This window comes from Phocoena phocoena, chromosome 9 (genome assembly GCF_963924675.1).
Source record: "Phocoena phocoena chromosome 9, mPhoPho1.1, whole genome shotgun sequence".
Classification (NCBI taxonomy): Eukaryota; Metazoa; Chordata; class Mammalia; order Artiodactyla; family Phocoenidae; genus Phocoena; species Phocoena phocoena.
The window spans coordinates 51,673,874-51,688,141 of record NC_089227.1 but is presented as its reverse complement, the minus strand read 5'-3'; the positions used below and the strand labels follow the sequence as shown (position 1 = coordinate 51,688,141).

At 37.3% G+C, this 14,268-nt stretch overlaps 1 protein-coding gene across 3 annotated transcripts in view; it reads left to right on the top strand.

Annotated features, from left to right (window-relative positions):
• Positions 1-14,268, top strand: part of CDK14 (cyclin dependent kinase 14) — a 591,939-nt gene that overhangs the window by 67,474 nt on the left and 510,197 nt on the right. Inside the window, exon 2 of one of the 3 annotated variants that reach the window (XM_065884382.1) lies at positions 162-168. The exons of the other annotated variants lie outside the window; for them this stretch is intronic. Within the exon in view, the coding sequence (XP_065740454.1) occupies positions 162-168 (7 nt within the window). The remainder of the gene's footprint in view (positions 1-161; positions 169-14,268) is intronic. 3 annotated transcript variants of the gene reach the window in all.

Here is a 14,268-nt window from a genome sequence, read left to right as displayed (position 1 = left end):
GAGGGAGGAGATATGGGGATATATGTATATGTATAGCTGATTCATTTTGTTATAAAGCAGAAACTAACACACCATTGTAAAGCAATTATACTCCAATAAAGTTGTTAAAAAAACAAAGAAAAGAAGGGGAAATCTGTTTGTGTAGCAGTCAAGATGACAAGTCTTGAAGTTTCATTTGGACAGCAAGCCCATAATTTCTTATTTTGTATGTTATTTGGGGTGGCTGAATAGGGGCAACTGATGGAATCTTGGGAGGAAGGGTGATAATGCTCTTCCCTCCCTCTCCTCCAGCAGACATTGGTATTTAACACCACTGGTTATTTTTTCATATCTTTCCTGTTGCTCAATGGAATTGTTTCTAGTGAATTTGCCGCTATTGTGGTTATGAAACTTGCTCTAAGCCTAACAAACAGGAAGTTCCTTTGGCACATTTACTAGTAGTATGTCAAACGAAAAATGAAATAACATGACGTACATTCACTAAAAGTTTGCTGTCTAAAACTGAGGATGACACAGAAAGACAACTGTGTTTAAGCTAGCTGCAAATTATTCTGTTCCCTTTGGTGTCCAGGAACCATTTGCCAGAGCTTAGGAAATAGAATAGCCTGTCAGTTGTACTCACCGTCGAATGTAGTTTATTTTGGGGAATAAATGAAGTGGGAGTAAAGTACAACTTTTGGAATTACTTGGGCCTTGTATAGAAAGGTGACTGCGAGAGGTGAAATCTGAGTGAAGCTGGGGGAGAAGAATATAGGCATATAGAATATAGAGTATAAGAATATAGAAAATCCTGTATACAGCTTTATTGAGATATAATTCACATACCATACAAGTCACCCGTTTAAAGTGTACAGTTCAGTGGTTTTTAGTATATTCACAGAGTTGTGCAACCACTACCCTAGTCAATTTTAGCATGTTGTATCACCTCAGAAAGAAGCCTTGTATGATTTACCTATCACCCCTCTCTTGCTCTCCCTGCCCTACCCTGCAACCCTAAGCAATCACTAATATACTTTCTATGTGTATGGATTTCCCTATTCTGGACACATTTATATATTTCTGGCCTCTTTTTCTTAACGTTTACAAGATTCTTCCATGTTGAAGCAGGCATCAGTATTTTATTCCTTTTTATGGCTGAATAATATTTCATTGTTTAGATATATCTTGTTTATCCATTCATCAGTTGATGCACATTTGTGTTGTTTTCACCTTTTGGCTATTAGGAATAATGTTGCTCTAAGCGTTTATTTATACATTTTATTTTTACACAGATGTAGTACACAGGTCAGTGGGAAATTATTGTAAGAAAGATGTCAGAAACATTTTAGCTTACCATGGTTTAAATTCTGGTTGACCTTTTATAACACAAAAATTGTGTATTTACTTCTAAGGAGTTATAAAAAATTCAGAAGTCTGGTTTTAGTTCAAGTTATGGAGCTGGAACTTTTCAACTGGTTCCCTTTTAAGGAATTATTAAATTTGTTCCTTCCGACACATCACTTTCAAGACAGTGGTTCTCACACTCTTATCATATGACTCTGCCTAAGGGATAGGACCTTCTCCCGTCAGACACTAGGGCTGGCTTTGTGCTAGTGATGCTCCAGGAGCACGGAGGAGCAGTAAGTAGAGGAAACGAACACATGGATAGACTTCAGTGTGTTAGATAGCATTGTGGGAAGCCATTATTGGAGAAAGAAGAGTGTTGATGGCTTCATCCTGGAAGGATCAGTGAAGACTGTACTTCACAGATGTGGTCACATTCAAATTTGAATTTTTCAAAAATGAATGAGAATCTGTTTTTGTTTTTTTTTATATGTTGTTGGTTTTTTTGCCACAATATAAAACAGTTTATATTTTTGCTCTCTACTTTTTTGTTACCATCATAATAATCACTATTGTTTAGCACTCAACGTGTTTTATTTTTTCTAATACCACCCTTCCCCTTTTTATTAGGGAAACAAAATAAAATAAATCATGTTCACATAAACTACCAAACCTTGTCAGGTGTACAGAATTAAAATTTTTTTTCTATGAACTTCTGTTATTGCTCCTTTCTTCTGAGCTATTTTATATTTATATTTTGATAAGCTTTTTTTTTTCCATCTATTGAACAGAAAACTTGGATATTAATGGAGTAGAATAGGTGGAGCTTTATGTGGAAAGGTGACTTCTTAGTGTTGGAATCATATATTTTACTAGAGTTTAAAATGTTAGTTCTAGGGTTATAATTCATACAAATTTTTGCATAAGTTTTCTCAGTATATTTTTACTACACAAATGATATTTTGAAGTCTGGGTTAGTTTTTAAAGAACAATTAATTATTGTCTTATTTATAGATGCTATGAAAATTGCTTATTTCGTTATATTAGAAGCTATGGAATTTGGAAGAAACTCTTAAAATTGATTAATTCATTGCTCAGAGACACAGTAGATGGTGCTTATTAACAAGATTTTCTCCAGAAGTCTTCTGACTTCAGTATGATAATTATTCCAACACGCATCATTGCACTGAGAATAATTTGTATGTGAATAACCACAAATCCATCTTTTATAAATCACAAAACTATAAATATCAGGCCTTATTTGTTATGTAACACATCCTTACTTTTCTTTCATGGTTACTACTGATTGCACCAGTAAAATGATGGAATACTGTAACTGATGTATTTTTAAGTATTCTGGCATCCACTAAATTTATATCAAAGTTAAGACTTATTTTTATGTAGATACCAAGAATCTAATAAACTGAATTAACAGCTTGTTTGTTACTCCAAATACATGCCACTTATTGCCTTTATAGAATGTTCAATCACTCTGATTGCATTGGGATAAATGTTTAGTTATGGAAACACTCTTTGACATTTGGGCATTTAACGGAGTTGGCTGTATTGGGCCCTAGTTCCATAGTGAGATGGCCTATTGTTCGTAATTAAGGGGGATATAAAATTGTGAGGAAATTTTGAATGAGTCTTATGAAAGGCCTGCTTCCAAAATGGAACAGTATTTTTAAGAATATAGTTATCTGTGTAGCAAGAAGAAAACTACAGCCTTTGAATCACAGTCGTGTGTTAATGGGTGATGGGTCCACCGGGGTAGGATCACGAGGGAGACCTCTGGCTAATGGAGGTGGCTGGGGATCACTTGGTGGGATTGTCAGAGTTTGGATTAGTAGTTTCAGCCTGAACAAATCATATCAGTGTAGAGAGAGCCTAGTCATAGCTAGAGAAAACCAATCAGTTAGGAAAGGTGGGACCACAAATTCCTCTAGAAGAATATGAAAGATGAATTTCTGCAGATGAAGGCATGTTCAAGGTGAGAAGAGAAACGAACTATTGACTAACCTCAGCAGCTTAATTTACTTCCATATTTATACTTGGAAATGGGAAGGTAAAACATGTTTAACCCTTAGATTTAGCTGTTTAAGGGATGGTTCTCTTCTCAGAGGGCTAAGAAAATATCATAAAATGCATAATTATGGTTTGTGCAAGGATCTTTTCCCAAAACATTTTGTCTAAGCAGTTTTACAAATGGTGGGTAGAAACCACAGTGACACGCTTGCCTCCCCTGAGGAAGCACCACCCACTCCTACCCTGCACACTGGCAGCTCCAGACCTCCTGGGGCAGGCCGAGACCCCTCCCTGCACTCCCAATCTGGCTCTTACCAGTCCTTCCCCACCGGGATGGGGCATGCCACCCCAGTCTGAAGGTAGAGCCCCGCCCTGTCCATCTGGGATTTATTTTGATATATGGTGTAGAAGATTTAAATAGGTTCATCTCCCCCATCCCCCCACCCCCCCAGGCAATAGTCAATTTTAGGGAGCCCCATTTATTGAGTATAGTTCATTGTCATTATGTGGTGTTTTTGGCTGTGGTGGGGAAACCATACTGACTTATCAACAAGGTAGATCTTATTAATATTGAGAGATGGTTTGGGGTTGGGGATGGCTTTGAGGATCAGAAAGCTTGGAATCCTGTCCATTCAACCGTCTTTTTCCATATATTAACCTTTTATATAGATAGTAGGGTTTTTTTTTCCCCTTGAGATATTATTTTCAATTTATCTGCTTGTACGTTCTTGTCCTAATACTGTGCTGTTTATTGTAGGCGTATAAGATATTCTGATATCTGGTATGGCCAGGCTGGCCTTAATTCATTCTGTTTTCAAACTTCTTTTAACTATTTTCATCTGTTTGAATGCTTTGCTTTTAAGGTCTGAATATAGGCCCCCCCCCACCATGCCAAGTGAATGTTCATCTAGACTATTTAGAGCTTTTTTCTTGAAATATAAATTTAGCTATTGCTAGCAAAGTAACACTAGCCAATTTGGGGGTATCATGAAGTTGATAGGAAGGGACGTGCTCTATAAAATAACCAGCCAAACTCCCTAACTATCCCAGCTGTAACTCTATTAAAGGTCTTTTACGCTTCACTTTTAATCAGCACCTTCTTGAATTGCACTCAGAAATAGAACTGATTCACTGCACCAACACCATTTATTCTCTTTTCTATATGTGTAAGCATATATACAAATCGGCTGTTTTCTACATCAGTTACGTATCAGCCACCTCTTGGTGAGCTTTTATAAAATGATTCAAAAATTGCAAAAAGGCACAGAGAGAGAAAACCTTCCATGCCAACCATGATCTTTCTTCTATTTATTGATTTCTTTATATCCCGCTTTCTTTCACCAACAATTTCAGGTTGCTTACAATGAAAGTTCATTTTCAATAAGACCTAAAACAATGACTGCATGAAAGAAGAAGAAAACTGGAAGAGGAAGGAGTGAGTGGTGAGGCTATCAAGAACTTTTGGCTAGGCAAAGGTCCTGTGAAGTGGAGTTAGCAAACTTTACAGCTTGTCTAGAAGGCAAACTGGTACACCAATCTAAGGACAATCTTTATGCAGATTCGTTCATTTATTCAAGAGATATCTATTGAGCACCTGCTATATGCCTGTCACTCATTAGGCATTGGAAAGAGAATAGTGAGCAAATCAGGCACAAATCCCTGCCCTCACAGAGCTTACATTTTAGTGGAGGAGCCATAGTAATCAAAATATATAATCTATGTGGAATGTTAGATATTAATAATTGCTGAGAAGAAAAAATAAAACATGGAAGGGAGGTAGGAGGTTAGGGAGGGTGCTTAGCTTTTTGATGGAGTGGTCAGGGAGGGTGTCCCTGAGATACTGACTTTGGAAAAATGACCAGAAGGCCATGAAGGAGCGGTAGGGATGTCAGGGGAAGGTGCTGGCAGAGGGAGCAGCTAGTGCAAAGGCCCTGGTGTCTTTGAAGGAGCATGGAGGGAGAAGAGCCTGGGTAGAGGGAGGCAGGGGTCATGGTTAGCACCTGCAACCCCAGGACCAGGCCTGGATGCCTTCAAGGTTCTTTGGGTAGGAAAGGGCAGGGCCACAAATAAAAGCAAGGAAATTAGCCTTGCCTTACTTTCTAATTTTTATTCAGTTATATATCAAGTTTTTTATGTGCTCAGAATTTCTAACTGAAGAATGAAAAGATGTAATGATGTGTACAGGTACAGGTTTACAATTTCTTTTCTATTTACTTCGACATAGACCATTTTGAAATTTTAGCAGACATTTTAGGATGTACTTCTAAATTTGGTACACCACTGTTTCTTTTGGAAGCAAATAAGAAAAGACCTTTCTGGATCTATTTGACATTATGAATACCCACTAAGAGAGTATTGTGCTCTAAGCTGGTGAACTCTGTGGTTTGCAATCTTGTTTAAACAGTCAGAATTGCAAATAATGATCCCTGAAATATAATTTCCTGTCATTCACCTACCTGCCAATTTCCCTCTAAATTTATGGGTTCCTATAAAACTTACTGTGAAACTCAAGATGCTTGTAACAGTCAATTTCAGACTAATTTTATACTTTTTTCCAGACAGATTATGTTGTTCAAGTCCTATAGTCATTTTCACAGTTGTTGGCTGTTTGTTATCTGCTTATTTAAAGAAAATAGAGCAAGGTTTATAAAATCATGGTTTTGGTTCCAGAATCTAACCTGGTAGTCATTTTACTGAGGTCTCCTCCATGTATTCACTAAGGAGGAAAACATCACATCACTTGGCATTTTCGAGGTGATGGGGGAAGAATACATAAGGTAAGAAAGGCTTGGAAGCTGTTCTTTCTTCATGTGAATAGGAGGAGTTTATTACTTTGTTTATGGAAAGGGGAGATGGGGGCGAGTGTTGGAAATGTCAGGTCTCTGTGGTTGATGCATTAGTGCCCCACTCCAGGCCGTGTTGTTGTTTTAGGCTGTCAGGGGAATGGGTTAGGAAGATGCCCAGTGGTGCCAGCTGTGTGGCTGGCAAGCAGCTGGACCACGGAGGCGCCTCTTTGGCGGAGTCAACAGTTGGGCCAGAAAGGCTGTGAATCAGCAATGAGTGTAAACATTCGTTTAGTTTGAATGATTAGGAGCAAAGCTTCTGGTCTTATAAGAGTGAAGTGGAGGAAAGCTGCAGCTCTTTTTGGAGAACAGTGCTGTTAGAAGCCAATAACACAGGGGCTTTAAGGGAAGCCACTTACGTTCAGAATATCAAGCAAAGCCACAGTGTTGGAGGACAGGCTCTTGGTGGGTTCAACAAGGCTGAGTAGAAGGATAGCAGACAGGAGAGAGTGGAAGTGGTTTGCCTGGCATTTTTGGCCAATGCTTGGGCTGAAAGCAGGGTGTCGGTTGCCAAGACCCTTCACAGTCACACCAGTTGTGCTACACGAATGGATTAACCTGACCCAAAGCTTTAGGGGAGAGGAGGAGTAGCAGGAACTGAGGGTACAGTGACCACATGCATGTATCAGTATTATTATTTGTTTCTGTCTCCTGCCCCGGACTACGGATGCCTTCAGAGTGGTGATCGTGCATATTCATCTTATATCAGCATTGTTTACTGAAATGAACTGAAGGGTGGGATGAATTTCTCTTTTTAACGTCGTTTTTTTAACCTCTTCCATTTGAGGATAACTTGTTATTCAGATATGTTCTGAGGAGCCCACAGTGTGTAAATTTACTTTTGTCCCTTTTAAAAGGTATGAGATTTAATGATGAAGGGTTGCACAAGAGCAGAGGATTGCATTTATATAAAGAGCATCTTTATATAAATGAAGAAATTATCATTGGTTCATTGTGCATCAATCCATTCATTCATTCATTCATTCATTCATCAGACATATACTGGATAGTACCTATTAAGTGCCAGGTGCTGGGGATACAAAACACAGCCTTATCAGTGGCTTACGAAGGAGCTCACAGGTTTCTTTATTTGAAATAAAAAGAGCAAGAGAATAATTATCCACCTAAATTATCTCCAAAGGAATTGTATTATGTAGAGTTGAAGGAGAGTTGGGAACAGTTCTTAAATGTAGCTCAGAGATATTTTGTGTGATCAACTTAAAATGTATTAACTGATAGCAACTTGAATTAACAAAATAATTTCAGTTACATATTTAGACATAACATTTTAAAGCTTGTTACTTTAGATAAATTTTTCTGATAATTTACTCAAAGTACTTCTTTTTGTATAATAAAACTAATGACTTATTAGGGTAGGTAATATATTGTCTCTTTAAAAACCTGTAATGGAAGTTATTCGAAACTGAATAAATGTGTATTCTGTCAAATTGTTTTTTTTTAAATAAGTTTATTTTATTTATTTATTTTGGCCATGTTGGGCCTTTGTTGCTGCACACAGGCTTTCTCTAGTTGCGGTGAGCAGGGGCTACTCTTTGTTGCGGTGCACGGGCTTCTCACTGTGTTAGCTTCTCTTGTTGCTGAGCACGGGCTTTAGGCACGCAGGCTTCAGTAGTTGTGGCATGCAGGCTCAGTAGTTGTGGCTCACGGGCTCTAGAGCACAGGCTTTGTCGTTGTGGCGCACGGGCTTAGTTGCTCCGTGGCATGTGGGATTTTCCCGGACCAGGGCTCGAACCCGTGTCCTCTGCATTAGCAGGCGGATTCCTAACCACTGTGCCACCAGGGAAGCCCTGTCAAATTGTTAATCATTTACTTCTTACAAGGACCTCTGGAAACACCAGTCCCCAGAGCAGTTTCTGTCTTTTTTTTCTCTTCCAGTTTTATTGAGATATAATTGAGAGATAGCACAGCATAAGTTTAAGGTGTACAGCGTAATGATTTGACTTACATACATTATGAAATGATCATCACAGTAAGTTTAGTGAATGTCCATCATCTCACATAGATACAGAATTAAAGAAATAGAAAAAAGTTTTTTTCCTTGTGATGAGAATTCTTAAGATTTACTTTTTTTAAAAAAAAATAAGTTTATTTATTTATTTATTTTTGACTGTGTTGGATCTTCGTTGCTGCACATGGGCTTTCTCTAGTTGCGGCGAGTGGGGGTTACTCTTCGTTGTAGTGTGCGGGTTTCTCATTGCGGTGGCTTCTTGTTGTGGAGTGGGTTCTAGGCGCACAGGCTTCAGTAGTTGTGGCTCGTGAGCTTCAGTAGTTGTGGCATGCAGGCTCAGTAGTTGTGGCTCACGGGCTCCAAAGCGCAGGCTCAGTAGTTGTGGTGCATGGGCTTAGTTGCTCCGCAGCATGTGGGATCTTTGTGGACCAGGGCTCGAACCCGTGTCCCCTGCATTACATCCCTAGTACTTTTTTTTTTAATCTTATAACTGGAAGTCTGTATCTTTTGACTACCTTCATCCAAAGCAGTTTCTTTTAAAAGAGAATTATAGGTAATGTTGCAAAGAATGGTGAGAAATCCAACTGATTTGATTTTTTTAACCTCTTAAAATACTCTGTATATTGTGGATATGCAAGAAATACTATTAAGTGACCCCAGTAGTTTTACTGGATGAGAGAAGGCAGGTTGTTTTTAAAAAATATTTTCTTTTATTATTATTTCTTTAACAAGTCAACCCATTTTTGTTGGCATAGTGCAGCTGTTATATGATTTGCTTTATAAATCTTTGAAGCTCTCTTTTTTTTAACATCTTTATTGGCGTATAATTGCTTTACAATGGTGTGTTAGTTTCTGCTTTATAACAAAGTGAATCAGCTATACGTATACATATATCCCCAGATCCCCTTCCTCTTGCGTCTCCCTCCCACCCGTCTAGGTGGTCACAAAGCACCGAGCTGATTTCCCTGTGTTATTATGTAGCTGTGAAGCTCTCATTTTTAAGAATGACTCTTTAAAATGATCTTTTGTCATATAGATTCATAGTCACCGCAGGCTATTAAAGAGGCTGCCTCGTAGTGAGGATGGATGTCTACAACTCAGTAATGTGTGGTGGCTCTCAGAGGCCATTATCTTCATTATTTTTCTCCTAGTGCTTTAGATGTGATTAAAAATGATTCTGTGTAATTGAGTATGAGGGGTTTATAGCATTAGTATTCCCCTTTTATATATATATAAATATATATAAAATATAATTTTTATTTATATGTTTATATATATTTGTATACATATTTGTTTATGTATATTATATATATATGTGTGTATTACACAAATACACTACATATACATACATATATATAGAGAAATTTGAGGACTAAATAGAGTGTCTATATTAAGATAGGAATCTCATAGCATCTGACTTTATATTGTGAAATATTAGCTCAACTAATGACATTAGAAGGACACCAGTTTATATCGACTGTGGATTTTATGACAACCTCTTTGAGGTGAAATGGAATTTTGTTGTATTGTTAGATATATTTTCTTTTTAAAATTTATTTATTTATTTTAATTTTGGCTGTGTTGGGTCTTTGTTGCTGTGCGTGGGCTTTCTCTAGTTGCGGCGAGTGAGGGCTACTCTTTGTTGTGGTGCTACTCTTCGTTGCGGTGCGTGGGCTTCTCATTGCACTGGCTTCTCTTGTTGTGGAGCACAGGCTCTAGGCGCGTGGGCTTCAGTAGTCGTGGCACGCGGGCTCAGTAGTTGTGGCTCGCGGGCTCTAGAGTACAGGCTCAGTAGTTGTGGCGTACTGGCTTAGTTGCTCCACGGCATGTGGGATCTTCCTGGACCAGGGCTCGAACCCATGTCCCCTGAACTGGCAGGCGGATTCTTAACCACTGCACCTCCAGGGAAGTCCTAGATATATTTTCTGATGTCTGATTTAAAAATAGTTTATTTCGATGTTATCTTAGGTTGTCAAGTATTATTTAATATAATTAAAATTCTCCATCCATGAAATAATGTGGACAGAAGAGCACCAATTTTTCATTGGTTGGAGAAATAAAATATAGCAAGAATAATACATTTAAAATCACAGTATAGAAGCAGCCAGATGAGACTTGGGGTCAGACAAAATGAGTTTCTATTTGTTTTGCTCTCGGAGACCCTGTTATATGGAAATCTGTTGGGTAAATTAATCAAATTCTCTCTGTCGGCTCTTCATAACAAGGCAGTGCATTAAGTTGCATGTCTTGTTGTCATCACGTGTCAGATATGCATAATATGTAGTGTTTCAGATCAGCTGCTGGAGTGTTCGGACACTTTTGTTCCTTTGGGTCCTTGAAGATGGAGAAGAGGTGGGTGTGATAGAAGTTAGCTCCAGTTACTCTGACAGTGATCATTATTTTATTGACACATTTCTAATGGAGACACAATTGTGATCCCAAATTAGAAGACTAAATAACTTATTTTTAAAGGTTTGAAACTTTGTAGGGCCAACCAGATTTCAGCCATGCCTGGGTATGCTTTAGAATATGACCATGTATGCAAGTAACACGTTTTCTGAAAAACCTTGTTGGAAAATTAAAGCATCTTTTATGGATTCTGCAAAGAGATAAATTCCTGCATTTGGAAGTAGTATGCATGTCAAAAGTATGGATGCTTGGATTTGTTTTGTAAGAGAGTATCAAGGTCAGAGTTTTAACTCTCCTCTTGTCCTATGTTCTTGTTATTCATTTTTGATTTGTATATTTATTTTTAATGAACTACTTTAAGACTTGGCTAGCTGGGGTATGAACTTCAAACTATTGTATATTATCTAGCACCAGACATTTCTGCCCTCTCATATTGCTGGTCTATAAAGAAAACAGGGAGGGTCTTAAATTGAACCTACTTGTGTATAAACTTGATCAAATGTCACTTTAATCCCTGTACACTTCTGACAAACTAAGAGCTATTTATGAAGTGCTTAGTTCACTTGTTTGAGACGAGTATTTTAATTACCTGGTAGAGGTGAGTCCAGTTGGATATTCACCAGACACTCTCATAACCGAACTCTACCTAGTAGTATCGTGGGACTGATAGATACTGTCTGTTGCTTCTGAGAACATTCTGACTGGCAGTGCTCAGCTACCCTCTAGGATGCCCATGCCCTCTGCTTTTATTGGTCGAGCTGCTTATTTTTGCTAATCGTCCTTGTGTTTGTAATAATACAATATAAAGGAGTAACAATAAACTAGTAAAATATAAGTGCATAAAGATAGAGTGTGGTTGTTTTATGAAAAGTAAATTAAACACGTTGGAAAGATATGACACAGGCATGTTCTAAACTTGTTTTTCCCCCTGTTGACTCTGGTGTGGGAGAGACAGCTCTAAAGAATGTACCGATTTAGAAGACTTTTGCCCAAGTGTCTTTAAATCTTCCCCTTATGAAACTCAATACTGGAATTTGTAGATGATGCTATACGGTTATGGTTAACGTGGGGGGAAAAAGGCTGAATTCTAGATCGTCTTCACAGAAAATTACTTCACTCTATTTTGAAAAATACTTGGGTGAATGTGTATTTATAAGAATTAAGTTAGGTAAAATGTTTAAGCATATATTATACTTTTTTTTCTGGGTGAATTGCTACTTTAAATAACATTTTTGCTTGGTCCCTTTAGTAGCGGCATCCACTAGTGGTAGATTATTGCTTCACATTAATATACCTCTGTCTTTTTATGCCCTGAGTTTGTATTCGAGTCTCATTCATTGGTTGCTTTTAATAATTCATATAGAGCCCCCAAATACTGAAGTTTACATTTCACTATCTAGTGAGAAAATAGCTAGAAAACAGCAATAACCTAAAAAAATATGTTAAACCTGTAGGGAAAATGTATAAATATCTAAAAGAAGGCTTTTCTTGTATGTGTAGAAGCAAGACAAATACATTTTAAAACTTTTTATTTGGAAATAATTTAAATTTATAGAAAAGTTGTAAGAATAGTACAAAGAATATTTAAATAGCCTTTACCATTTGCTTTGTTATTTCTCCTGCCTGTCTGTCTATAAATAGATGGATAGATAAATATAGATGCACACAACAATCACTCTCTTTCTCTCTCACACACTCTCTCTCGCTGTCTCTCTCTCTTTTTCTGAACTATCTGAGAGTAAGATACATAAAAGATAGTGTATATTTCCTAAGAATAAAGATATTCTCTTACATCACCCCAGTGCAGTTATCAACTTCAGCATATTTAACATTGATATAATAGTTTTTATCTAATCTACGGTCTGTTTTCCGATTTTGCCAGTTGATCCAGTAACATCTTCTTATGGCATTTTTCCCCTCCAGTGCAAAACCAAGCCTAGAATCACACATTGCATTTAGTTGCCATATCTTTTTAGTATCCTTTAATCTGGAACAGTTCTTCAACTTCTATATTTTATGACAATGACATTTTTAATAATAGGCATTTCCCCCCCCCCCAATGGACTATCCCTCACATTGTGTCTGTGTGATGTTTCCTCTTGTTTAAATTCAGGTTACATGTTCTGTTCCCTGCTGGAATATTTCATAACTGGTGTGTTCTCAGGGTCTCACACCTGGAGGCATGTGATATCCATCTGCACCTTACTTTGGATGTTAATTTTGATCATCCAGTCAAGGTGTTAGCTGATTTCTGTATACTATCTTTTCCCCTTCCTACTAATAGGCAATATGTAGGAAGACATTTTAGTTCTATATAAATATCTTTCTTCTTATCAAAATACTCCCCCCTAGATTTAGCATTCATGGATTATCCTTTACTGTGGAGGTTGCAAAATGATGATTTTTCCCCCATACTGACCCATCAATACTTCACCTTCTCATGTAAGCAAGAACCCTTCTTTTATTTTTCTCTTTTATTTCTTTATCCATTTATTATTGGTGTGAACTCATAGATTTCCATTTTTCGTCAATGGTTCATAATTCATTCCTATTTTAAAAATTATTTTGTTGCTCCAATTGTCTGAATCAGCAATGGGAGCCTCTTCAAGCATACATATAGAAATCCTGAGTCCATACCAAATCCCAATTCTAATCCATCCCCATGGAGTTTTTCTTTGTCTTCTTCCATTTCCTATTTGTATCTCTCTTCTTCCATGGTGAGAACCTAGCTCCTAATGACTTCAGTGTACTTACTAATTTGCTAAAATCTGTAATGTATCTGAAATAGTTTCAGAATTGTTTTGCCATAACTCTACAAATCACTCCTAATAAAAGAGTTTAGGGCTGTTTACAGTTCTCTGCCGCTTCCCTCCCTCCAACCAAGAATTCCGTGATCATAAATTATATAAATCTTCCTCCTTCTCCTCCTCTTCTTCCTTCTTTTTTGATGTTTGTAGTGTGCTTATATTATTCATTTCAAATACACTTAGGGTTGATTTGTTCTGGTTTGCTTTCAGTTTTACTCCTCCCTCCTCATCCTTGTTAATTTTATTTTTCAAATGTCAGTAACATTAACGTGCTTCCCAAAGTCAAAACTACACAAAAAGGTACACTTAGAAAAGTTCCACCCCCTCTAGCATCCTTTCCATTCTGTTCCTAACCCTCAACCCCCATATAAGCAACCAGCTTCTTGTTTTCTGGTGTGGTCCACGCTGAAGGGGAGTGGAATTAGGATCTACTGTTTGAAGGGAAGCATGTCAAAGAATTGCGGGACATATTTTAAAACCACCATACTGTGTTTATGATTCTTTAAGACCTGTCTATCTAGTACACAGTCTGATTCCAATCGTACACACATATACCCAATGAGGTCATCTATGTCCTGTAACACAAATGAGATTATCTATGTCCTGTACCTGCTTTTTAAAATTTATAATGTACTGTGCACATGAGCATATTAAAGTTTCTGAGAAACTTTTTAGAATTAAATCTCAAGATTTTAAAATGACCTTGACCATAAAATTTCTCCCTACTCCACCCTTAACTTCTAAAAATTTTCCTAAGGAACTAGTGTTCCCACAACTAAACTTTGTTCTGCTATCATCTTTAAGTAGGATGTTTGCTATTGTTTTCTTATACGTCTTTTCATCATGTTAAATAAGTTTCTTTTTATTACTAGTTGACTGATTATTTTTTGAA